The sequence below is a fragment of the Lissotriton helveticus genome, chromosome 7 (genome assembly GCF_964261635.1).
Source record: "Lissotriton helveticus chromosome 7, aLisHel1.1, whole genome shotgun sequence".
In the NCBI taxonomy this organism is placed as follows: Eukaryota; Metazoa; Chordata; class Amphibia; order Caudata; family Salamandridae; genus Lissotriton; species Lissotriton helveticus.
The window spans coordinates 1193056314-1193084048 of NC_136068.1; the positions used below are offsets into that span (position 1 = coordinate 1193056314).

Genomic DNA, 27735 nt, shown 5'->3' on the forward strand with positions numbered 1-27735 from the left:
CGCAGCACCCATGTTCAATGCCTGCATGACGGAAATCACCCACTGGCTTGAGAATAACTGTCTAAAGCTGAAAACTGACAAGACCGAAAGTGTGATCTTACCAAAGAGCACATCACCATCAGACTCCACCTGGTGGCCAAGAGAGCTACGATCAACACTCACCCCCACCACCCATGCCAAGAACCTCAGGATCATCATCGAGAGCAAACTCAACATGAATGCACAATTCAGTGCCATCACCGCCTCATGCTTCCATATCCTGAAGATGTTGAGGAAGATGTTCAAATGGCTCTCAAACAGCAGCCGGAAAACAGTGATGCACGCCCTGGTCACAAGCAACCTGTAATATGGGACCACCTTCTGGGCTGGGATTGACAAAAAACTCACAAGACTGCTGCAGACCATTCAGAGCCCCGTGGCCACACTTTTAAGGCTCTAAAAAACACAGGCTCAACATAGCTTAACATTTGCTTTCACATACCTTCCAGCTTTTTCCTATTGTCTGGACTCCTACTTGCACAAACCCCATGCATATGAAAAACCAGATGCGGCATTCAAGCCTTAGCCCACATCACTCCTAAATGGTGGAATGACCTGCCACTACAGATAAGAGCCTCTTCCTCTCGCCTTGAATTTCACAAGAAGCTGAAGACCTGGCTTTTTTAGTAGTCCCACTAGGCCCTAACAGAACACAGACATTGAACTGAGCTGACTATTATTTGCTCCCTGTCATGCACTGCTTACGACCTCACATATTTAATCACTCATGACTTGTTCAGTGTCATCATTGATGACATTTGAAATAGGGCTTGAAAAATCCAAAAAATGGTACTAGACTTGCAGGACTAGTACCTTAAAAAATGTCCTCGACCTACCTGCAACCTACTTGACCTACGTCTCTGAAAGCGGAGAAAATGTGACAAGATAACAAGATTTAAAGGCATCTTTATTGCTCATTAACTTTGAGCAATACAAATGCCTTTAAATCTTGTTATCTGGTCACATTTGTTTCTTTTTCACAGACAGAGGACAAAAGTTGGTTTGTTTTCCTACTCGCCAGAAAGGGCGAGTAGGACCTAAAAACAGCTCGACCTTGTTAAATTTAGCTCGACTATGCGAGTGATCGACTGGAATTTTCGCACTCATATCATTCAACTTAGTGCCTTTCAATTTACTCTATACACCTGTACAGCATTTCAGATATTAAAGTAAGTTCTAAATGGCGCTGAATCATGTAAAGTATAAATTACCCTTCAGAAACACAAGCCCCTTTAGGTGAACCAAGGTTCATCGTACGCACTGCCTTCACCCTGTACTGAACACTTGGATAACCAAACTCATATGGGCACTCAACCAGACATTAAAGTTACCTAAAATATACCTTGTTGGGTAAGATTTAAGTGCCACTAAATAAACACTGTTATATTTCCATGCATTTATCTCACTTCTATTTGTATTATTACATGTGACTCCCAGCCTGACCGAGGCAAATGATTCAGACATTTGAATATGAGATAGATTCCAACAGTGCAGAATCATAGTTATAGGTAAGTAACTTTTTCTTCGTCTATTGATATATACAAAACAGTTGTGGGCTTTCAAGTTACAGGACTGTAACAACTTAATGGGGGGGATGTGTGAAGCGAATGTACTCTTTTCATGAACTAATGTAATACTCAGGCTAAATTCTTGTTTTCTTTATCAGTCCACAGAGATCTGAAGCCTCACAATATTCTTATCTCCATGCCTAATGCACATGGCAAGGTAAAAGCTATGATCTCTGATTTTGGCCTGTGCAAGAAACTGGCAGTGGGCAGACACAGCTTTAGCCGTCGTTCTGGCGTCCCTGGCACAGAAGGGTGGATTGCACAAGAAATATTGAGTGAAGATTGTAAAGATAATCCTGTAAGTGAGAAAATAAAAATAAGTGTTCCTTTGTAGGAAAAAGTTTACAATTAAGCCTTCAAAAGACAGTTATTTGGGAAGGCTATAATTAGAATTTGCTATAATGTAGTCTAATCTCATTGAAAGGTATCTTTGTCTTTTTTTTAGGGGGATTTTTATGCACGACTGAATTTTCACTTTTTGTAACATATTAATGTAGAAAAATATTAATATACATAATATAATAAAAATGAGCCTCTAGGAGAAATGTAGGTGTGCTATAGTTTTTTTCACTGTACATTTGAAGGTCAGCATTAAGTTCCAGGAATATGTCCCATTTACAGTGAGAGATGATGGTGTGTTACTGTTAGTAGAGGGCATCGACTTGATTAAGAAATATAACATGTTCTTGAAATGTTACCATTAACCTCCAAGACCCCGTGCATTGCATTCCAAGGTAAGTAGTTTCCCAGCCCCACATCTGCAATGGATAGTTTCACTCAACCTACCATAGGTTTGAGACACTACTAGATTTTCAAAGCTCTCGTTCTAGTTACCTAATGTAACTTATTTTGACTTTTGTCCAAATTTATCGATAATGTACAAACCAGTTTTTGACAAACTGTTTTCTTCAGTGTTACTACACAGAAAGTATTAGTGAGCTGTACCGAGAACATGAAGCAGAATACAATAGGCAATACAAAAACAATAAATCATTTTTTATAGTATGGTTTAAGACAGTCAGAAAACAGTCATTTCAGGTGGAGGCTGAATAGATGGGTAGTTAACAGAGTTGCAGAGAGAGAGCAGATGAGGTACCGTGTACATGTGGACAGGCAGTGTGTTTCAAAAGTTTGTTGCAATGCCTTTAAATGTAGCTCCTGTGACGTTTTTAACTCCGTATTCTTAGGCTGAGCACGTTCTTACCCCTGGGTCCTTATTGTTATGCCCAAAATGAGGAGCTGGGTGGTAACGTATGCTACTTTGTTTAGGTTATAGTTGTATATGTGAAGGAGATGATTCTAAAATTGGTCCTTCTTCAATGGGAAGCCTTTGAGATATCTCGGTATTGCGGAGCTATGATCACGTGTTCTCTTATAAGAAATTAGTCTTGCTGTGGAGTGTAGCACAGCTTTGACTGTAGCGAGTGAGGCTTGAGGCACCGCCACAAGAATTGTGTTGCTGAATTTCCATTGAGAATTAATCAGTGCATTGGCTGCTGTTTTCAGTTGTGCGACTGCTAGAAGAAAATTAGATTTTACTAAGGGTGAGCTAATGCCTTGATGTCAGTAATGTCAGAAAGAGAGGCATCAATTGCAATGCCAAATGATTTGACTGGTGAAGTAATTGAGGAAAGGAGTATCAGCTGCCCTGAAATGCTGGGTAAAGGAAAAATGGTTTTGCTTTTCTTTAAAGCAATATACAGATCCTATATGAGCATACATATAACATATTGTCCATTTGTATTTACAATGAATACTCTGTGTGCATTTACACATCAGATATTAAAATGTGTATTCAAAATAAAGATGCTCATTTAAATGATCATTTCAGACTGTTTTGTTTCTTGTCTTGTTTGCAGACCTACACAGTTGACATTTTTTCAGCCGGCTGCGTGTTCTATTACGTGGTTTCAGAAGGCAGTCATCCATTTGGCAAGTCCCTGCAGCGGCAAGCCAACATTCTTCTAGGGGCTTACAGTCTAGACTGTTTGGACCTTGAAAAGCATGGTATGTAAGGTCACTGAAAATTGTATACACACTGATTGACTTCACTCCCTCACTTCATCACACATAGCTGATTGCTATACAAATCAACATAACCACAGTAATCACCTGAGAAGAGTATCCAGGTGCTTGGGCAAGGTGTGTAGGTGAGTGGTCCCAAGGTGCTTATATGAAGAGCCAGGCTCAGCTTATTGCAGAACTCAATAAGTGAGGAGGAGGCTCTGATGTGTTGAGGGAGGTCATTCCATGTCTTGGGTGCGATGTTGGAGAATGAGCGGCCTCCAGTGTTTCATTTGCGAATGCATTGCATGTGGGAGAGTGAGGCAGAGCGTAGTTGTCAGGTGGGTGAAAGTGTGTGTGGCTGTGTAGGTATTCTGTTCCTGTGTTGTGTTGGGCTTTGAATTTGTGCGTCAGAAGTTTGAATTTGATGCGCTTGTAAATGGGGAGTCAGTGAAGCTTGCTGAGGTGCGGTGGGATGTGGGTGCAGCCTGGGAGGTCTAGTATGAGACTTGTGGCTGTGTTCTGGATGGTCTGGAGTCTGTGTAGGAGTTGTTTCAAGATTCTGGTGTAAAGTGTGTTGCCGTAGGTAGTCCTGCTTGCTGGTGATCAGTGCTTGTGTGACGATCCATCTGGTGTTCTGAGGTAGCCGTTTGAAGATCTTTCGCAGCACGTGTAGCAGATGTTTGACCTATCAATTGGGCTCTGAGTGGACCCCCCATACCACACTAGCTAGTTACTGTCCAGGCACTGTGCTGGAGAGGTGAACTGTAAGTCATTGCGTAGCCAATGCCAAGCCATTTGGCATCGAGTTCACATATTAGTATAGTAGCATATTCTCTCTTTTAAAAAAAAAAAAAAACATTTTGTTTAGCTATGGTATTAATTTGTCTCTCGTTTAGGATATTCTAGTCATTCCTTGGGTTCTACCTACCCCCTTTATCCCCTGTATATGTGCAATTCAGACCACCCCTCATCCCCAGTTATACAATACACCTGCTGAACTGCAGCAGTCCCTCTAGTCGCAGTACCTCCACAACCACTGAGCAGTTAGACATCCAGGAACTGGCAGCCATCTCCTCTCGCTATGGTTCATTTAAGACCAGGAAACCCAAAGATTGGGATCAGTCTGCTGGGTGGCTGTGTCTGAGACCCATGTCCTCTGTAGGTTCAGCCACAAAAAATGTAAAGCTGGCTGGGACTTTTCAGGGATGAATATCTTAAATGGGTTGTATGGATACCTGTGCGAGGAAAGTCCCTACCAGCCTTGGACTACCTCCAAACTTGCACAACTACTTTACCAATTCACTTCTATCTGCTAACAACACATTGTTACCCACCATTGCTCTGTGACGCAACATTTGCTAACTATTTCTATTGGAGATTCAACACATTGCCACTGTACTTCCACTCTCACCTGACCACTACAAGCTCAATGCACAAAATTATTTCAGAATTTAACTTTTGGATTTGTCAACACTGTTTTCTCTTGCTACCGTTATTCTTCTTGTCTCACTATTGTTTGCTTAAATGTGTGTGCTTAAGGGATATACTCATTCTCAAGTAGCCATGAAAATACACAAAGCAGGTCATGACCAACGATGCTTTCTCCGTGCCCCCACATAGCGAAAGATAGTGATACCTCTTGAGAGCTGAGGTTATTTTCCCTCAGAATCATTTTCCTAGCTGCAGTAAAGCTTTCTGATAAATACGTAGCAGTTTGTTCTTCTTCCCCTTTCATTTTGAGTTCAGGCAAGTGCTTGAAGGTGTGTAAAGCTACCTCCGGGTGATGGAAAAGCAACCAACCCCTGCTGCCCACCTACTTATTTGGCAACTCTAACTACAAATGGCCTGTCATCAAGCCCTCTGCTGTCAACTGCCTGTGTGCAGTGGGCATTGACGGAGAGTCTGGTCTGTGGTCTGGCCCTGCACCTACCCATCCATGCAGCTAACCCCCAGTTCACACAGTCGATGGCCCTTGCTCAGCACTGGTTTGCAGCATGGAGGGTTGGTTGTGGTAGAATATAGCACACATTGGTAAATGCATTAGGTTTTGACTATGTGATTAATAATAAGCAGTTTTTTGTTGTAAGTTGTAGCTTGTTGAGTAGTTGTACTATATAAGTTACAGAAACTCTATTAAAGTGTTATCACTTGTTACGGTGTCGCGGTCACGAAACTTATCACATCGGTTGATCGCTGGATTTCCCTCCCCCTGTCCATGGCTGGGAGAGCATCCCTTATTAAAATAGTGGTGCTACCCCGTTTTTTGTATCTTTTTCTCAATATTCCTTATTACCCGGGTGCGTTTTTTTTTTAAGACCTTGAGAACTGAACTGTCGCCTATTCTGGGGGCGCAAACAGCCGCGACTGCGGTGGTCGATACTGACTCAGTCATATGATAAAGGGGGCTTCGACATTCCTGATTTTGAGGCTTACTATATATGTGCACAGGCGCATTACGCTTATCATTGGATGATCCCCACTCCCTTTATGCCTCAACTGGCAGTTGAAGACTGGATTGCGAATCCCCTTCCTCTGAATGGGCTCATACATTGCCCAGTGATGTCCATAGAAACGCCGTTCACCACTGTCACGTGCACTTTAGACACTTGGCGTCACATGGCGAAGTTACTGGGTTTTACCTTTCCATATTCTCCCCGGATGCCTCGAACATACCATCCCAGGCTTGAGCTCCTGCAGGAGCAGGGTTTCCAGTTGCTCTGCCGTCGCCTTCAGGTCACCTGCTGGGGTGACCTCTTCACCAATGGCCAGTTCAACCCTGCAGATCTCTTTTTTAAATCTCATAACCCTACTCCACTCGATGCTTTCTATTATATGATGCTGCGTCAAGGGATGAGGGAGATCCTGCCTGACTTTCCCAATGAGCCTGAGAACTTCCCCCCTTACACTTCATGCTATGCTCACAAGACGGCTCGCACTTGGTATCAGGCATGTACCGCCACATCAGGACATCCAGCCTCGGACTGGAGACCCCGGCCCGTTCACACTGGGCTACTGACCTAGCAACAGAGATTACTGACGAGCAGTGGCTTTATTGCTGTGACCTCACGGCCAGGATATCATCCAGCTGTAGGCTCAGGATAATCCACTTCAAATTCTTACAACGGCTATACTACACACCGGTAAGAAAGTTCAGGTTCCATTGTCCAGCGATGATAGATGCGAACGCTGTCGAGCGGAACACGCTGGCGTTTTTCATCTGTCCTGGGAATGTCCCCCGGTCAATGCCTACTGGCAACCGGTGCATACTGCCCTCGAATCCATGACCGGAGAATCGATAAACCCTGACCCTTTGCTGATGCTTCTGGGGCATACATCACACATCCCCAAGACCTGTAGGAAACTCCTTGACATTGCTTTGCTCCTTGCAAAACGGCGCGTGGCGTGTAGATGGGGTCTTGGCAGGGTCCCGAAGTTTGACTGGCTTGCCGACATGACCTACTGTCAGGAACAATCCGCCATTTTTGCTGAAACACTCCCGAACTCCAGTAGACCTAACGACATCTGGGGACCCTTTGTTGCATATTTACTTGTCCAGGGACATGATGATAATATTCAGACTGACGATGGAGTACGGGGTGAAGAAGATGTATATGTGGAATCCGCATGAATTACCACAAACGAACTCCGTTAAGATGCGATACTTCTAGACACTGTTTTCCCATGTTACTGTATAACCGATTATTTTATATGGATAGCTATTGTCTGTTTTGCTCTGAATGAGGGCCTAGACGCCAATTAATGTGAACTTTCGTACTGAACTGATCTATACTATCCCTATGATGTACATTGAATGATGGTTGTTGTCTCTATGTATCATACAGCGTACCTGACCTAATATTCTTCCCCTGCCATGAGATGATGCTATATCAGCGTGCGCTAACTGATTTGAATGATATAGGTGTTAATGCTATGTACCACATCACCAAGCCTTTTCTTGTTCTATGTTGAAAACTGAAAATAAAATCAATAAAAAAAGTGTTATCACTTGTTTATGTACAAAATACTCAACATTTTGTGCTGTTACTAGTGGAATAGTGCGGGTAAGTAATAGCAACATTTTGAAAAATGAAAAAGGGATATAATGGAATTAATTGATATATTAGCAATATGATGTGTTTAGAGGAGTTCTTACAACTTTTGGGCCCGGTCCCACTGCTCCTGCTAAACCATTCTAATCATGCCCCTAGTGCCCGCAAGATAACTACATTTGTGAATGCCTGTTTAGTAGTAAAATACAGTAAAATTTAGTGTGTAGAGGATGTATGACAACTTTTGGCCCAGTGCCACTGCACCATTCAAATCATGACCCTATTGCCTGTAAGGTAACATCACTTGTGACTATTTAGTAGTAACATATAGCAATGTTAGGTGTTTAGTGGGGTGCCTAGAGCCTTTGGTCCTGGTGCTACTGCATCTGCTGCTCCATTCAAATCATGACCCTATTGCCTGCTAGATGAATGCACTTTTGACTGTCTTGTTTAGTAGTAAAATGTAACAATAATCTGGGTTTACTAGGGTCCCTAAAGCTTTTGGCCCCAGAGCCACTGCACCAGCTAGGCCATTCATGACCCTGATATCTGCAAGATAACTGCACTTGTGGTTGCCTGTTTAGGAATAAAATATAGCAATATTAGGTGTTTAGCGGGGTGCCTGGAGCTTTTGGTCCCGGTACCACTGCACCTGCTGCACTATTGAAATCATGACCCTAGTGCTTGCCAGATGACAGCTGCACTTATGACTGCCTGTTTAGTTGTAAAACATAGCAATTTAAGGTGTTTAAAAGAGTTCTGACCACTTTTGAACATGGTGGCACTGCACCTGCTGCACCATTAAAATAATGACCCGTTGCCTGCAAGATAACTGCACTTGTGAGTGCCTGTTTTGTGTGCCTGTTAAGCAGTAAAATATAGCAATATTTGGTGTTTAGTGGAGTTATGACAACTTTTGGCTCCGGCGCCACTGCACCTGCTGCATGATTTAAATCAGGCCTCTTTCAATAGCAAGGTAACTGCAATTGTGACTGCCTGTTGAGTAGTCAAATATAGCAATATTAGGTGTTCAGAGGAGTTCTGACATCTTTTTGCCCAGGTGCTACTGCACCTGCTGTACGTTTCAAATCATGTTCCTCGTGCCTAAAAAAAAACTACACTTGTGACTGACTGTTTAGTTGTAAAATATAGAAATAATCTGTGTTTAGTGGGGTGCCTGGAGCTGCACCTGCTGCACTATTGAAATCATCACTCTAACGCTTGCTAGATAACTGCACTTGGACTGCCTGTTTAGTAGTAAAATATATCAATGTTAGGTGTTTAGTGGGGTGCCTCGAGCTGTTGGTCCTGGTGTCACTGTACCTGCTGCACCATTGACGTCAGGACCTTGTTGTCTGCGTGGTAGCTTCACTTGTGCATACCTGTTTATTTTCTAAATTTTGGCAATAATCTGGGTTTAGTGGGGTCTCTAGAGCTGTTGGCCCCGGTGCCACAGCACCTGCTGCACCATTCAAATCAAGACCCTTTAATTGCAAAGTAATTGCAATTGTGACTGCCTGTTTAGTAGTCAAATATAGCACTATGTGTTTAGAGGATGTTCGGACAACTTTTGGGCCCGGTGCTGCTGCACCATTCAAATCATGAAACTGTTGTCTGCAAGGTAAATGCTCTTGCCTGTTTAGTAGCAAACTATAGCATAGCTCAGTATATTATCTTTATTTTTAATGCAGGATGTTTATTACATGATCCTAATTACCAAATAGATTAAGTTGAAAAAATCAATCTGATAATGCCTTCAAAGTAAGGTACTGAGGCATGAATAGGAAATGCCACCACGTTCTAAGGCTAAACCATCTGCTTTAGACAGCTAAGTAATAAAAAGCCAGCATACTGTTAGAAGCTGTGTGCCTTTTCCGTGGGAAGAGATCTTATCTTAATAGTGAATAGGGCTTAAACAATGTGAACAGCTTTAGTAGAAGTATCGGAAATGTGTGCAACCAGAGGAAGTTAACAAAAAAAATTCCACACAAAAGCGAATGAACACAGTAATTCGGCATGGGTAACTGATAAGAGCCCCATTTTGAGATATATTAAATACAAGAGATTTCAAAAGAACCACACAAGCGGGGAATTTGGATATATAAATAAATTAAACTTTAAGTACACACTATCACTTCAAAATATTTTCCAGTTCATTATTTGACAACTCCAGGCTGCCAGAAATGAGTGCAGAGTGAAAATCGTAATGGAAAAGATTAACCAAACAACTGGTTCTCTACAGCAATCAAGGTGATTAGAGTTGATAGAAATAGTAGTGTTTCAATATTTAGCAGCAAGGTACGAGACAGATCTACCTCCTAATCTAGTCAGTTCGAATTTTGGCGAGCTCAGCAAACCACAAGGTGAAGCTGAAATAGTGATGGTCATCCTGCACTCAATAGGGTGGGCCGACATTCGCTGTAAGCTGGTTTCCCTTTGACAGGTTTGCAGCCAAGTCACAGGTTTATACTGGGAGAGCTAGCTGAGTCTCTGGGGTGTAGGCCTGGTGTTGATGCTAACTCTCAATAGAGCGTGGAAATTGCAGGTTTGGCAGAGGGAGCATCCTCCACTTTTTGTTAATGCCCCACATCCATCAAACTATAAATCAGCCAATAAGACTCTCTGTGGTGTAGTATTTTGCTACCCCTTGGATTTACCTTAATACCCAAATATATATAACATGGTAGACGGCAGGATACAGATAACATCTAAGAATGAATCACGACTACCTATGTCCAGCAAATGGTGCAGAGTTGCTGACTGTTTTGATGCCTCCCAGAAGACAGTGATGCTCAATTTTCAGGACTACTGATGAACTGGTAAATAGGTGCATTAAGTTGTCACTTAGCTAAAATCCATAGCAGGATTTGCTGAGAATGCTGCCTTAAGGCGTGCAACTGAACAATGTGATTAACAGTGCCTTGACAGTCTCCCGAAAAGCGACAAACAACTAATGAGGCAAAAGGTGGGCAATACACAAACACACACGACCCGGACTTGGACAATTTTGATTGAGGCAAGAGCGAGTAATGTTCTGTTTTTTACAAAAAACTACATCCCCCAGAATCACAAAGGTCACATGATCGCTTTAAGTAATCATGTGACAGGGCCGCCATCACCCACAGTGAGGTGAACGAGACGCTGTAGTAAGCTGAAAATAGGTAAGGAGCGCATTTGGGGTACTTGGAAGATATCCGCCGGCATTTATGTAGCAATTGGGGACTATAATCGTGCTCCGCTTTCTTCAATAGAGCGCGAAAGCGAGAACTACCAGAATGGATTAACGTGGTGTGCTCAGCGGGAGTTCGGCAGACCGATTGAAACGAGGTCAGTACGGACTTGCTGTGAACGGTACACAGCCACTTGCATTTAAATCCTCAAACTAAGAATCTGCACATTGTTATATTTTGACAGACTACCTGCATGGCCAAAAGTATCATACACACGAAGTGAGGCGCCCCAAAATTAACGTTGGACATAATCAGGTACGAAAGAACTTGGTAATGCTTGCAACACACCTTAATTTAGATAAATCCTCAAGTGGTCAACTAGTATTGTTTTGCCCTTAGGTCAAAAGGGAGCTGAGCTGTAGGGGCACGCCCACACACAGAACCATTAAGGTATGTCACGCAGTGTTTTTGTGAATGTAATCGCAATGAAAAACTTGAGTGTGAGTCTAACAGGATTTCATTGACATCCTGTAGATTGCATCCCAAAGACCAAGATTCAGATATAGGAGATTAGACGGCTACAGAAAAGGTAATATGGTTTTATCATACACCAGTAGGGTAGCAAAAGTACGAGGCTATGAGGAATAACACTAAAACATTCTTTGGTGTTTTTTTCTTTTACACACATGCAGATAAAAGTGACAAAGCCCTGAGGAGAACCCATAAGTGTTTATTGGTGTTCGAAACGCGTCGGCAGAACGGAGATAAAAATTTGAATTATTTATGATTATTGATTTGTAAACTATTATGTAATATCTCTGGTTGATTGTGACTTTGTTCACTACTGTTCTCTTTATTATAATCATTGATGGTCAGGGAGGCAAAGAGTTGATATTTGCCTGGGGAACAGTCAAGAAATGTATAAGCTATGTTGTGTACAGTGAATGTATATATTTATGTATTAATGTTTTGTGGTGAATGTTTTTGTATAAGTTGTTGTATATATGTGATATACGTGTAGTGTTGTCTTTCTGACATAAACTAATGATTTTTTCAAAAAATTGAAGTGAAAAACAGGTAAAAATAAATATACCTAACACATCTAAATAATATTGATTTGTTGCTTAAATTGTGGAGCAAACAAAACAAGGTGGGCTGGCACTTTTCCCTTTTTCTTAGTTTGACAGTCTCTGCAGCGGTGCTGTAGAAAACTACACTGTATATGGTCTTGACAGTACCCTCACTATTCCTCCCAGGCTCCCATCAGGCTTAAAAGGAGAGCATGTTCAAAACAACAAACCAACCAGGTTGCATTAACAAAAAAGCTGACTTACAAGGGTGATCTGAAGATTCATAGCCTACCCAATCAATCAAGTACTGTTGTTCCCCTCTCATTCTTCTACAGTGTAAAATAGCCTTTATGTCTTACTTGAGGGCGTTTCTCAAGATTACAGGAGGCAGAGAAAAGGAATGTTATTTCAATGAGGGAACTGTTTTAAGAAGGGAAATGCAAGATTCACTCCTCAGTTAGTGGGAAGGGTAAGTTTCACAGCCAATGGGTTAAATAAATGAGATCATAGAGGCCTATGAACAGGGCATCAAACTTGACATGAAAACCAGGAAGTTTCAGGTAGAGCGGAAAAAGCAAACTTAACCACTCACTTTGTAAGTAACAGCTTGCTGCCTGTGTATGTCTCTTTCTATTGTACTTTACCTGCAGTGAATGGTTGCATTACACTTTTAAGTATCTGTTATAATGACTAAATCAGAGCCGAAGCAGATGGTGCATTTTGTTTGGCAACAGTTTTTGGCAATATATGAGGATGAAAACCATTTGTACTGCAAAATGGTGACATGGTAGGTCCAACGTATTGGGTACTATTCCAGTTTTGATACTGGTCTATGACTAAAATACTTTTTATTGCATAGATTTGTAGATGGGAAGGGCATGCCATCATATTTACGGTGCTGCCCATTACATCATCACACTTATATTGGAATCAATTTACATTGCAAACCTTTACATTGCTAATCACCTTTTTAGGTCTCGCCTATTAATCCCGCAAAGGATAATAGACGAGAGTATAGAGGGCAAACCAAGGTCTGAAACCATCGCGGATTTCGGACAGTTCTTGTGGTGCACTCGTGCGGAATGCGTGTCCACATCAAAGCCATCAGCCTCCCTCCCACAGGCATCTGTTGCTTCCCCAGCGGGCGCAGTGCGCGCTCGGCCTCACTTCTCCTCCCCCCTAATTACATCCCGCTTTCACTGGCCGTGAGCCACACTTCAAAGGGGCCGCCAATGCTTGTTCTCCTCTCAGCTTCTCCTTACTTTCACCCCTCGCCCCACCCGGCCTCTCCAGCTCGTAACGTCGCCGCCATTCTATCAATAATCCCCAAATTCTCCACGGACCACCCTCAGGCGTTTTTCACAAAGTAACTGCTCTTATTTCACACTCTCCAGTATCACCTGCTTTCACTTTCACGACTGCGAGGCCGTGAGCTTCACTTCAAAGGGGCCGCCAATGCTTGTTTGTGCCTTTCTGCCCTCTGTTACACTTTTTGTGCCTTTCTGCCCAATGCAGTACATTACCGCACATCACTGCATGTCTTTTAATCATAGCAGCTTCTCTTTATGACCCCTTTTCTGGGAATCGCTTGCCATTTCACTTCTGTTATCAGTTTAAAGATGGTATCACCATGCAGTCAGCAGGCTACTGCAGACCGACATGTACTACACCTTACACTCTGCCTGCACATCATAGTGCATTTCATAATCCCTGTACCTTACGCACTTCTTACATCTGCATGTGCTACCCTGTACAATCTCAGCCTTTCACACCTGGGTGCCTTTGACAATCCCGTTGTCGCACACACTGCTTACATCGTTACATGATGACACGCATTCCTCTCCCTGATCAACAGGATAACTCGACTGAAGCCGGAAGCTTGATGCCTGGTAGGCGCTACAAGGATGAATGTTAGTATTTCTGTATCTCTCTGTACCTCTGTGTTTGTGTTTTGAGTCTGTCTGCTTGTATGGAGGGGTGTCTCTTTGAGACTTAAGTGTGTACAACACCTTAGTTGTTCCTTATAACGTAATTTATTGTGACATGGTTACTTGACTTTGTGTGTGTGTGTGCATCATTTCGCCATCGTGCTTATAGTGCCTCAAGCGGTCACTGAGAAAGGGATGCCAGCCAGATACTCACTGCTCAATATGCATCCCTTTCTCCACTCTACAGCACTGGTCTCTCCCAGGTCACGGTTCGCGTCCCTACTAAGGTCCATCTCCCACACTCTCATTGCAGGTCCCAGGGTTCAGTGGGAGGTGTAACAAAGCCAGAGGGATATGAGCACTTCTTGGCCCTTTCTGGCAGACAAAGCTGAATGTTGTCAAGTCACACAGCAGAGAATGGACTACCAGGGTTTGGCGCCCTAACCCGCCTCGTCCAGAGCCTCCAAAGTACTTGCTGCCACTTGAAGCAGGTTTGCAAGAGAGCACACGCATAAAAGAAGACACTGAGCGACAACTAAGCATGTGCGCAGGCCACACACACTCGTCACACACACACCTTCTGCGAATGCTTCTTACACACTAACCTGCGGATATTCATTATACTGCCCGGTCAGACAACACAGATCCACTGTACATGCAGTGTACTGAGTCTAGGATGTTTCTGTTATCAGATTAAAGTTGGTATCACCATACATTCAGCAGGCCACTGCACCATCCGTGCAGCGGGGGTCCTGGAGAGAAGCCAGTCTCTGGGAAACCTCTGAGCAAATGGGTTTTCCCAACAAAAAAGTTGCACTGGAGTGGATGCTGCGTGTGTGCTGATAAAGGAGCACTCTAGTCAGTCCCTGCTTGTGCCCTGGGGGCACTGTAAAGTGCACGCTCCATCGGAGCGAAGAAATGCAGAAGACACTACAATCGGTCTTCACAGGCTGAGGGAACTGCTGTATGGTGCCATGCTGAGCAAACAAAAGGCGCAATGGTGAAATATGAAAGTGGCCACCTGACAAGATTTAAAGACCTGTTTTCACTCGCGCTGGAAATGAAAAGGCAGGGTGAACAGCTGTGTGTAAGGACTGTGTGTGCGTCACTGCTCGTTCTTGCTGCAATACTCCAGGGTGCCGCAAGAACACTTATGACCTCTGTTAGACTCGTTTTTTGTGCCTTTCTGCCCTCTGCATCACCACATCATCACTCAGCGCTACCCCAGCATCACTCAGCACCACCACATTATCACTCAGCACCACCACATTATCACTCAGCACCACTCAGCACCACCACAGCGCCACCACAGCACCACTCAGCGCCACCACAGCACCACTCAGCGCCACCACTCAGCGCCACCACAGCACCACTCAGCGCCACCACAGCACCACTCAGCGCCACCACAGCACCACTCAGCGCCACCACAGCATCACTCAGCACCACCACAGCACCACTCAGCAGCACCACAGCACCACTCAGCACCACCACAGCATCAATCTGCGCAACCATTCAACAACAACTGGTTCAAATATGTTCTCTCAATGTTTCAAGCTTTATTACAAATGTCACAAAAAGATGTTAATATTTCACTTCTGTTCTTGGATTTTCGTCACAATAAAATACACTGAACATAATCTTCACAAAAGTTATTTACAAAAGTTTAAGCTATTGCCATTATAAATTACAATAACTTTTATTTAAGTATTAATTATTTTAAAAAATTAAAAGCCATTGTTATTTGTAATATCAATACATCTAAGTCACGTAAATACAACACATATTGCATTACAAATGCTATAGGTGTCACATTTGCGAAAGTTAAAACTATTGGCATTGTAAATGACAAAGCTATTAATTTTGCTATTTTCAAAAGCAACACATAAATACAAAATTTGTCATTTACAATACCAATAGCTCAAACTTTCTTAATGCGAGACCTATTGCATTGCAAATGCTTGTTTGGAAAATTGCAATCTAATTTTAGCTCAACAGTTGGGATTAAGGAAAAAGACAATTAAGGTAAGTATGAAGTGACGATGTAGTGGTTAAAGACGTGAAAGTGTAGATGTAGACATTGTGATGGCTGTAGACACAGTAATAGCTTAATGCATTGAATTAAAATAATGTGTGGTTGCTGTGAGTGATGCCGTGCTGTACCTCAAGTTTTGAGTTTTCATTAAGTTGAAAATTGTAAAGCTTAAAGTGTGTTTCTGTTTAATTTTGCAGAAGACATTGTAGCACATGATTTAATTGAGCGAATGATAAACATGGATCCACAGAAGCGCCCATCTGCTAAATGTGTGCTCAAGCACCCTTTCTTTTGGAATTTGGAAAAACAACTCCAATTTTTTCAGGTGAGTTACTTAATTTTGTGCTTCACTTTTTACTGAGATTCAAATCTATGACCAAGTCGCAAAAACAGTTTGTTACTGGTATCTTCGCATGTGAACTAATGATCACTCTACACATCCACATATTATTCACATATTATTCCCTCAGCCGTGGCACTGCACACTGCCTAGAATGCTAAAGCCAATGACATGGCCATTATTTTCAAGAGCAGCCTCATACACTCCATTCCTATATCTTGCTTTGAATAATCTCACAAGGCATAGCACCAGCTACAATCAAATGGACAATGATGAAAAGTCTAAAATTGTCTCAAGAATTGTGCAGCACCAATTGCAGCATACTCCATAAAACTAGGAAAAACAAAAAATACAAACTTGGCACCGTACCTTCTCCAGTATTGTATCCTTTATAGATTCACATGCTTGAATATTCCCCGTCGTCATGGTGGGAGTCCCACGGTAACCGAAGAAATAGCAGTAATAAAACTTTACTATAGACCTCCATAGAACAGAAAAACTCACTTAAGTAACTTTTCAGCCTCATCCAAATGTCAGCCAATCACAGCAGAGACCTCATAGTTTCCTTCCCCACCAAGCCACTATAACTCAGATTTTTTACTGCACGTCTTGTGATAAGGAGTTCAGTTACAGTATTTCTTCTTCAGCGTTTGACCTCCAGTCTCAGCTTTCTAATCTCAAGGTATTGTAGTGTAGCTCCTATTTTCCCAATAGGCTCTGCGCATTGGAATAGTACCTACAGCAGTAAAGGCCTAGGCCAGACGTTAACTAGGTCTACTACTGTCGATACTAGACTTAATTTTTGGGTTTGCCAGGTAAGCTCAGAGTTCGCTAGAAACTTTCTCGAATGTTCAAGGAAGGAATTAACTCCCCTGATTAGACAAGAAGGGATTTAGTTTCTGACAACCATAGAACATGACAACTTTGCTCTCCCCTAATCAAGAGTCAATCTCGAGAGTCGTGTGAGCACAAGGCAATTATTTTACTCAGTCAGTACGTGCATTCTTAGTCTCATCAGAATGTAGAGAAAAGGAAGAGACGGGCGTGTTCAATAAAAGATGTTATTTATTGATCAGTCTCTTTTCTCATACATGAGAAATGGATCGATATTATTGCAATACTTATAGTTAAGTAAAGTGCATACATTAAAAGCAATAGTATAAAATAATACTGTAAAAACATTGATATGGTTTCTGAGCCATATGATGTTTAAAATGATTAAAATATATTTACATACACATATACATTTGACTAAACGTACTCAACTGGTGTTTCTAAATACGCCTACCCCGTGTACCTGACCTAAGTCTAATGCGTGGGCGGGAATAGAAAGTTACAGTTTAAGTTAAGTTTGTTTTTGCCAAGTGAATAACTAAAGAATTCTCTGTGAGGGGTTATTCAGTTCTGTACCTGGAATTTAGGATGAATGAGGAATGGTATCTCTTTCTCTGCTCTCGATATTCCAGGCTGCCTGCGAGGGCTGCCCGAAAGCGCCGGTGCTGGGTCTCTCGGCTTGAGATAGCAGCGCGTCTCTCAGCGCGTCAGGAAGGCGGGGCTGCTGCCAGCGGGGTCTGCTTCTGCTCTCGGCTTCGGCAAGTATGGCTGCTCCGTCTTGTCACCACGCGTGTGTTTGCATAGGGCAAGGTCGGCAATATTTATACCTTAAAGGTGCCGAGATTGACGTAAGGATGGACATAGATACGTCAATAAAGATGTCATACGACTTGCTCGTTAGCACATTCTTTACTAAAGTTCTCTGTGAAATCAAAACAATGGCCGCACGGATTATCCAGGTTGTCATAGGTTTGATTTGTTATGAGAACGTCGTATGCCTTATCAGGGGCTGGAGGAATGTCGCTTGTCTAATTAGATCTCAAGCGTTATGACCTAATCAGATAACACGTTCCTGTGCCGTAGTGTGACTGCGTCAGATAACGGTATCTGCATCATGGGGGCTTTTCTTGCCTCATGGGCTGACTGTTAGTTAACTTGATAGTTAGTTTAACCAGAATAGGGTCAGGAATAGGGGGACTGATTCAAGACCTATAGAAATACATGACACCCACTCCACGCTAACTATGGACATATTTACTAATCTATGCATAGTATAACATAGTACAACATACTATAGAGTATAGTGTATACCTTACCACCCCAAAATACATAAATGCATTTTAAAATTTTCAAATATACTGAAAAATTGCAGGCATATATATTGTATGCACTTAAGCTATGGTTTAAATGCAAAAGTAAACACGCATTTGTATGCATTATTGCTTATTGGTATATGAGAAATACACATGAAATGGCTCTTAATATGGCTATACAGAAAGGAAGTTCGAGACCATCTCATCACATAATAAAATATTTGTGAACATCCCAGCGGGCAACTAAAGTTTTATAAAGTATCTAAAAATAGAAATCTTAGTTCTCTAGGAATAGTTTCTTACTTTAAGCAGAAGATAAGTGTCCCGAAAAATTTGTGAAAAATAATTTGGGGCTGCTAAAAAATTGTTGTCCGTGAACTGGTGGGAAGAATTGTTCATGTGACTTTATTTTTAAAGTTGAAGGCCGAATTCAGGGAACGCCGTGTGCGAGCTTGCTCAAAAGTCTCTATTTCTGTTCTGGAGAGAACATCATATCATTCAGGCTTTCGAAAAAACTGTCAACAGCTTCATGGGAAAGTTCCACTAAGTCGGAAATAGGGGTAACCATGCATTCGTGCGCATGATTGTCTGCATTGACATTCTGATTCGCATTGCTGACAGAAGGTCGTACCTGTTCGATGCTGCTTTCATCTTGAACTTCACTACTCTTCAATCGCAGTGGTGAAGATTCCACGAATGCCGTCATCAGGATTGGCAGCCTTTGAGGGCAGCACAAAGCGTGAACCTTGGTAGGAACCAACAGTGTATCTGCATCCACTGGCGCATCCGATTGTAGCGTCAGACAGGTGTCTAACACGCATTCTTCTCCGCATAGCAGACACCTTAGTACAGGTAAAACACACCTTTGCCACATTGGTCGAAATGATAGAAACCAAGTCATGTTCAGGTCTCTAAGCCGGGAGAGTCCCAGGATTTTTGATATCCGGTCCCGGTATCCAATGGCTAGGATCGTATCTTCCATTGTCGCGAGAGTTTGATCTGTGACATGGGTTGCCATAACGAAAAATAAGGACTAGGAATAGGATTCCTGCAATTAGTCCCAGGATCAGGGGAAGTCCGCCAAAAATCGAATGGACGAAATCTGGAAAAATACCCAGTATGGCTTTGAATGGTGTTAATGCCATCGAAAATACTGTCTTAAATACTCCTGAGATCCCATTGGTATCAGAAATATTTAAGATTTCGCTCAGGATTTCCTCGAAATGTACGGGGGAATTAGTTGATAATAATGTATGTATCTCTGCAGTCGTCCTTGCGACTTGTAGATCATACGTTTCTTTTGATGACGTGAGCCTTGTAGGCGTCTGAAGAAGCACTGTTTTCATTCTGCTTAAAGTATCTATTCGAATAGAAGTAATTTTCAAACTGGGCCATGCCCTTGCCTCCCTGTCTGGAAAGGAGCTGGGGAATAAAGAACGTCCACAGCACTTGACCTTCGCCGTTGTAGTTACTAGATAAGGAGTCCCGGGCATAAGACTGCAACATCTGCGGTCTACAATAAGAATGTAACTCCCATTATAGAGTCTTTGAAAGAATGGTTCTATTTCAGTTGCAGGTGCGCCTTGCTGGTGACATGAAAGGTTGTATGAATTCCCTTCACAGGCTCCATGCAAACTAATTCCGTTACACAGAAGCGTGCCGCTTAGTGACATAGCACAATTGTTGCCACTAAGAAACACTTTCTGTCCTTTATTACTGACACATGCATGTGAATAGGGCAGGTTCCAAGTTGTTTTAAGGTACCCCTTTCCCAATTTCTCGTACATGCCAGCCTGTATATATTTTTGGCAGTATTGAAACCTGAAGGTTGAGATTGGAATATTTATGATTCCGTGGATTATCCATTCACTGACAGGTCGTTCTGACATTGTCATTGGTAATCTTTCTAGTTTTTCAATGCTCAAGATTGTATAATCAGCACCCTTTTGCGCCATACCGATTTGTCTATCAGTAAGGTTAAAGATTTGGAATAGTGACGTTGTGTTGATTAAACGCCAAGGCACATAGCCTGAATGCAGATTTTGTAACGTCCAGCCAAGCTGTACAATGGAACGCAATTGTGACTGACCATGTTGTAATAACAGTAAGTCTTGCGATAATATATCGATTGCTGAAGACACAATGCTGTCCAATGAAAAAATTCTGGAGGACAGAGTCATTAACCCATTGTCCACTACAGAAAGTGATTTTTCCAAATTAATACGGTCAATTTCCCGTATTCTTTCTGCTGTCTCAATTTGAGTAACCTTCCAGGCCTCATTGTATGCTGCATATACAGAGGCTGCTATGAAACGCTTTTGACGCTGTTTGCGTGGTCCCATTATGAAATCACGCAAGTCAGCACCATCAGTAAGTAAAGTTAGGTGTTGCTTAATTTCAGGCAGTGTGGAAGTCTGTAGCCATTGAAGGCATAATTTGCCCACACTGTAGGTTGTTATTATCCCTGGGTGATGTCTTTGGGGATATCTAGGGTCTGGCCTGGTCATTTTGAAACCCTGTGTTTTATTCAGGAATCTATCTTGACAGTAATTTGTATCTGTGGGCCAGATCAACCATTGTTTCCAATCAGGATGTGTTCTGTTTTGGTTTATTATATGGTTTACGTCTATATCTTCATCTGTATCAGAGCTATTGCTAAATATTGTTGGCTTTGGAATAGACGGTTTAATTAAATCTTTGATTTTGGCTAAGCCAAGACAGGTGGTTTGTTGAACAGTGTCATTTAAAAATATCATTTGTTCTGGGATCATGCAGGCTCTAAACAAAGCTTCTATACCCTGTACTTGCCATTCTTTTGTACCCCAAACACTTTTCAAATCAACATTTTTGTCCCAATAATCAAATCCAAAAGTATTCATTTTTTCAAAGAACGAATCTGAATATATCAATTTTATAACTTAAAACATTTCTAGGTTGTGCAGATTTATGTAAAAAATGGTTACCATAATGGTTATAGCAATACATACTATCATAATTTGTAGAACCTTGCAAATAATCATGTTTTGTAAATTTAGCAGACATTACTAAGTCAGACATCATGTTGTTAATACTTTCGAAGTCCCAATCATCAGCAAATGAGTTTGGTTTTGCAAAGTCACTCAAGGAGATTTTGATTTGGTGTGGATATTTCAGGATCTCGACCGGACCATAAATTTCATAGTCAGTGTTGTCCCAGGCTACCCCACCAGGTATAGGATTGGCTGTGAAGTTGGCTGAAGAAAGTTCTCTTTTCTCGATGTGTGAAGATGTGTGTGGTTTGAGGACCAAGTTGATGTTCTGACTTGCTGTGTCCATTTTAGCATATTTTCCCTCAATGAAGCGTCCCAAAGTAAATACCATGATGAGCCAAAGTATGAGGATAGATGCGCCAAAACCCACCCAAAATTCAATCCATGGAGAAACCAGATATGTTTCTTTCAGTTGTTTGAAAAGTTCCTTCGCTTTGTCTTTAAAGGATTTTGATGATGGCTGTGTCTTTGATTCACTGAAGCCGTCAGAGGAATCATCGAAGTTGATGAAGAAACCGGATGCAGTTCTGTCAATTGTTCCAATTGGTTCAGGATTTCTGTTTTTTGCATTTTCACTTGGTACTTCAGTATAGATTGGTGTGTTTCTGCTAAATGTCTTTATTTGGGTTTTCAGAGGTCTGAGTTCTATTGCATTGTTGCATAGTCCTTCTTGTTCTTCTGCAGGCGTTTCGAATGTGATGAGCCTTTTTGATAGGACCTCTGTACTGGTAGCAAACCTAGGTGTTCTGCTACTTATTGGGAGTCCACTTGGCCTACTGTTTGTTATCGGCCACATGTTGTGGTTTTACCAGGTCGATGGATACAACTCGGTTCTCCTTTTTTCCAGCAAGTGGCGGTAGTACAACTGATCTTGTCCCGTTGACAGACAAGACAGGAACTGCTTTTCTGTAAGAAGGCCCAAATTCCTTCTTTACCGCGATCTTCTCCCTGACTAGATCCCCGACTTTTGGAATCCAGACAGGTCTTGCTGGGACAGGTGGTGATTCTTCAGTGGTCGTTGGCTGTTGTTTCAACTGTATGTTGCTCAGGTCTTTTCTTGTTTTGTTTAAGTCCTGCAAAATAGCCAAACGGTCTTTGACATCAAAGGTTTTTTCTATTACCACTGAAGTCTGACTATCAAGGTCAGAGATCAACATCCTAGTTCCGAATAATAATTCGTACGGACTGAATCCCTTCAGAGAATTTCTTAGCAAGTTATTTAGACTATGTTGGACACTTATTAGATGTTTGACCCACCCAGCTCCCGAACCTAATATCCTTTCCATTATAGATTACTTTCTGCCTTGGTTTTTTCTTTACACCATCCCGTACCCTCAGGAAGGAAGTGAGAAGATTCCCGCTGGGCTGTGCTCATTTGGCCATGTTTCCCCCCCAGACTGGATTGCCTGAGTGAAAACAATGGTCGAACGTAGCATGCTCTTAGCGTATATGCCATTTAGACTCGCAAATCTTTGTATAACAGTCCGGACGTCAGCCGAGTGCTGAGGATCTACATTATAAGTGGAAACTAGCCTGTATATGTTAATCGCAAGCCATTCATTTTGCTGGTAATATTATCTGCCTTGATACGACGAGGTATTAAACTGCTTCTCTCCCCACTGCGATCTCTGTTGCAGTTTGGGCAGTTTTTTACAAACATGGTGTAGTGCAGGCTCATGCCTGGCCACCAGTACCGTGATTGTAATTCTTCCAGAGAATCTTTTAATTTAAGGTGTCTGAGACCCTTGCCCATGTGTGCGTCTGCGATTAACAAGTTTCTCCTGTCCATGTTTGGAATTACTCTATCCCCCACTCCAGGGATTCGAGCAAAAGGGACGGAGTTTGCATCGATTATGTATGTATAATTGAGTGGATAGTTGATCGGTAACGCTGAGCAGTCGCCTTTTGATGACGTTTTCACCGCCAGCATTGTTTCACCGTCAATGTATTTTAATGTACGCTTTTTTCGATCTACGGGAGCCGGTTTAGTGGCTGCCGCTGCGGCTGTTTCAGCCAATGAATTCCCTACAACGTGAACGCCATCACGCTGGTGACTCAGTGAGTGTGTCACGTGAGTCTTTGGTAGTTCTTTTTGTAAAAGAGCTATTTGTTCCCAGAGCAGTTTCTGTTTTATTGGTGCATCTGTGTCATCCTTGTAACCGTTCAGAATCCATGTCTGCAAATCCTTGTTATATGCTTTGACGCAGTAATATGAATCTGACACTATAAGTGTCGGGAATTCGCGATCCGCATTATCTAGCGCCATTTTCAAAGCTATTATTTCAGTTTGTTGTTCTGAATTAGTTTCTACTGAGTGTGATTTTGTTAATAGAGGTCTTAGTCTACCTCCGCGCCACACTTCTTTTGTAATCTCACATGTGGGATTGTATGCATGTTCTCCCCAAACGGAGGGTTGAGCATGTCCGTCTGTATAGATTACACAGGCGTAATGTCGTAGAGGAAGAATGTCGATTGGCAGAGGATACGTCTTTTCATATTTTAGATTTTTTAATTCTTCTAGTTCTGGATCAAAGAAGTAGTATACTTTGTCCATTGTGATTGAATTCACCCATTGTATCCATTCCGGATTCAATGTTGTTGTTGGTAAATTACACGGTGTTGTTAGTGCCTCAAAGGCTGATTCTGCTGTTCTGACTGTGATATGTCTGCCGTCAGCTATCTCTTTTTCTCTAGCTATTGCGGTTTGAACTGCACGAATGATTTTTTCTGTATTACTGAATTTCTGTTCAGCTTCTGTGTACAAGTGTGATTTGAATGCAATTGGTACCTTTTCTCCCTCATTAGAGGTCAGGTATGTGAATCCGCATCTCCCTGGGATGACTCGGATCACAAGATTGCGTGTGTTATCACGTGTTTCTAATTTTGTTTTAATTAGCATGTCTGTTTGTAAGGATCTCAAAATTTCTGTGTGTGTTTGAGTCCAATTGGATCTTTTAAAGTCTGGTTTAATTAGATCATAAAGGGGTTTGACCCTTTCTGCGTAATTTGCAATGTATGTTCTTCCGAAATTTAGGAAGCCTAGAATTGACTGTAGGTTTTTTAGTGTTTTAGGAGCTTGGATTACGGCACATTTCTCTAGGAAATTGTCAGCCAAGCTTTTGCCTTCACTTGATAACTCATATCCTAAGAATAGGACCGTCAGATGGGCAATTCTGGACTTTTTAAAGTTGAATTTGTAACCCTCTGCAGCGAACCCAAGTATTATGGTGTTCACCCTTTTCAAGTGAGTCTCCAAGTCATCATCTGTTAAGTAAATGTCATCGACATAAGATAATGCTTCATCATCATATAGTTGTAGTAATTCTGTTACTCTCGCTGAGAATACCCCCGGGCTGTTCTTGTACCCCTGGGCTAACCGACAGAATTGCTTTTGAGTGCCATTTACTGAGAATGCAGTTAAATATCTGCTCTCTGGTGCTATGTTTTGACAAAAGAATCCATTGGAGATGTCCAAGGTTGTTTTGTATTTTTTGCGCACTATGTTATTCATTAGTGCAGCACTGTGTGAGTTTTGCACTGCAAAGGTTTTGCAACATGTGTTAAGGTGTCGGTAATCCAAAACTAGACGATATGAATTGTCTGGTTTGGAGACCGGAAACAAAGGATTGTTCATTTGTGAGGTGCAAGTTTCAATCACCCCCTGGTATTCTAGCTGATCTAGTATTTCATTTACCTGTTTTTTCGCTTCTTGCTTAATTGGGTACTGCCTTTGTGCAGTAGGTTGTGATTTTAACTGGATTTTGTGAGGAGGAGAATCCTATCCCATCCTACATGATTTTTATATAAAGCAGGTGCTAAGGCCACTGCCCACTTTCTAGCAAGTGTGTATTTTTTATGAATCGGTATTTGATTCGAGAAGGCAGGCATAATTACTTCTTCGCCATGAGGGCACTCCCTGACAAACTCTGGTGGCCAGTCTTTTTCAGCTAGAAGGATGTCATAGCCTTTGGAGAGGTTATCCCAAAATAGTCCCCTAATTTTCCTAGTCTTATCTCCCTCTATACGTAATGTTATCTCGTATATCTTGTGGGGCTTGCTAACTCTGGTGTCTGCAGTTTCCACTTGAAGGTATTCATTCGTGTCCACTGTCTCCAGATGATTCATAAGGACTTTGCGAGCTATGCTCACCTCTGCTGCGCTGTCTAGCATTGTCTGAGCCCATTCTCCGTTTTTCAGTTGTGTCCTCAGTATTCTCGGCATTTTTAACTACCTTGATACTGGCTACCTTCTTTTTTGGAAATTGTAATTTCTTTTTTAGCTGAGCAGGTTCCTTGTCTTTGGACTTGGCGTGCTCTTCTGATCGTCCTCTTCTTTCCGATTTCTGCGAGGAATTCTGAAAAGATTGAGAGGGACGTGTATCAATGTCTTGATATCTATCAGGTTTTTTAATATTATCCCTATTTCTAAGGTTATATCTATTCCCCGAGGGGTCACTCTGCGGTGACCTCTGTCTTTGGTTTGGAGATTTCTCTCTTCGCCTAGGAGACCTTCCTCGGGACTGGAATTTCTTTTCTTTAGGATTGGATTGTTTGTTTCCATCCCAGTTCTTTTTTGGTGAATTATTATTAAAAAATATTTTTTCTGGACTTGTAGTCAGTTGCGGTTTTACTGGTATTCCACCTAGACTATCTCTGCCTAGTTCTTCATAGGATTTTTCTATGATTCTTGCAATTTCAGCTGGTTGGTCTGCTATATCTGTCTCTTTTAACCTCTGGCGGATCGCCACGTTTGCTGCTTCACCTTTTATGTTGGCTAGTAATATAGCCGAGACCTGCTTGAAGTCTTTCAGTAATTTCATACCAGGAGTTAAAGCAGGTTCTGGACCGTATTCATCTTGAATTTGTTTTAGCACATCTGGTATTACCGAAATGGATGGAACACCGTGCGTTTTTGTGTAGATTGAAGCAAAGACTGTACCCCAAGTGTCACAGTCCTCAATGTGTGGTGCGATTCCCATTGGGAGACATATAGTCAGAATCCTGTGTCTTTCTAATGGGGTGGTGTCAGGAAACACCGCCTCTATTTGGGTAATTTTCTGTGCCAACCAGAATGGTATCTGTTCCCGTTTAGCTGGAACTTTACCTAGGCAGGATTGGATGTTCTGTGGTGTAATTTTGTTTGTGTTCCCCTGGTGAGGGGTCAGCTGTGGAAGTTTAATCGCTGGCTGAATTGTTGAAGTCCGCATTACATACTGAACTAATTGTCTATGAATTTTTAGTAGTTGTTTTAGCTGTATTAACAGCTCTGCTGCAGGCATTCTTTCGATGTCTGGATGTGGTGTGTATCCGGCTAAGACCGGCCACGTTGCTCCTGGTCTACCTAAAGGACCGAGCCTGGTGATGTGATTATTATGTTTTAGGGCGCCATCAAATAAGAGCAAATGCTCTTGGAATTTGAGTGGTACTTCCACCTCCTCAAAAGGAGTGTACTCATTAGGAGGTTCCTCTATTTTGTAATAGTGGAAGTACTTTGTTACAGCATTAGCTGCTGGAAAATGTATCCATGAATAGTATACCTCTGTCTGCCGATATTCGTGTGCCTCAATTACGAATATGACTGTGCCACCTCTAGGTGTCAGTCCATTTTCTATAAGTTTTAAGGTTATAGATCTCCTTTTAATGACCGGAATGAGTATTATATCCGCGTCTGCTGCTTGCATGGTAGCATCAGCATCTGCGAGTTCAGTTGCTAATCTAACTGCCTCTCTTCATCACTGTCTCCCATTTTACAGACAGGATGGTATTATGTCTATTTGCAGATCAGGTTTCTTTATGGAACAAAGATTAGATGCACAATATTTTGGAACTGTTTATCCTTCAACGTTGACTTGACCAAGAACCGTACATAGGAGTTCCCTCCTGCGAGGTTATTGGAGGATATAACCTTTCACCCACTCCAGACGTCTTTGGAGTATTTGGGAAAAGTGGTCTGAGTGAGAAAGCACGACTGAGTTACTCTAAATGTATTACGTTAGTTTTATCGCCCTTTCCAAACGCGTTGGGCGCCATGTAGTGTAGCTCCTATTTTCCCAATAGGCTCTGCGCATTGGAATAGTACCTACAGCAGTAAAGGCCTAGGCCAGACGTTAACTAGGTCTACTACTGTCGATACTAGACTTAATTTTTGGGTTTGCCAGCTAAGCTCAGAGTTCGCTAGAAACTTTCTCGAATGTTCAAGGAAGGAATTAACTCCCCTGATTAGACAAGAAGGGATTTAGTTTCGGACAACCATAGAACATGACAACTTTGCTCTCCCCTAATCAAGAGTCAATCTCGAGAGTCGTGTGAGCACAAGGCAATTATTTTACTCAGTCAGTACGTGCATTCTTAGTCTCA

At 42.1% G+C, this 27735-nt stretch overlaps 1 protein-coding gene across 2 annotated transcripts in view; it reads left to right on the forward strand.

The window, feature by feature from the left end:
* ERN1 (endoplasmic reticulum to nucleus signaling 1) overlaps positions 1-27735 on the forward strand; it is a 673999-nt gene that overhangs the window by 562240 nt on the left and 84024 nt on the right. For both annotated transcript variants that reach the window (XM_078654351.1, XM_078654350.1), the window contains exons 17-19: positions 1706-1905; positions 3467-3614; positions 16061-16188. In XM_078654351.1, coding sequence (XP_078510477.1) covers positions 1706-1905; positions 3467-3614; positions 16061-16188 — 476 coding nt within the window. The remainder of the gene's footprint in view (positions 1-1705; positions 1906-3466; positions 3615-16060; positions 16189-27735) is intronic.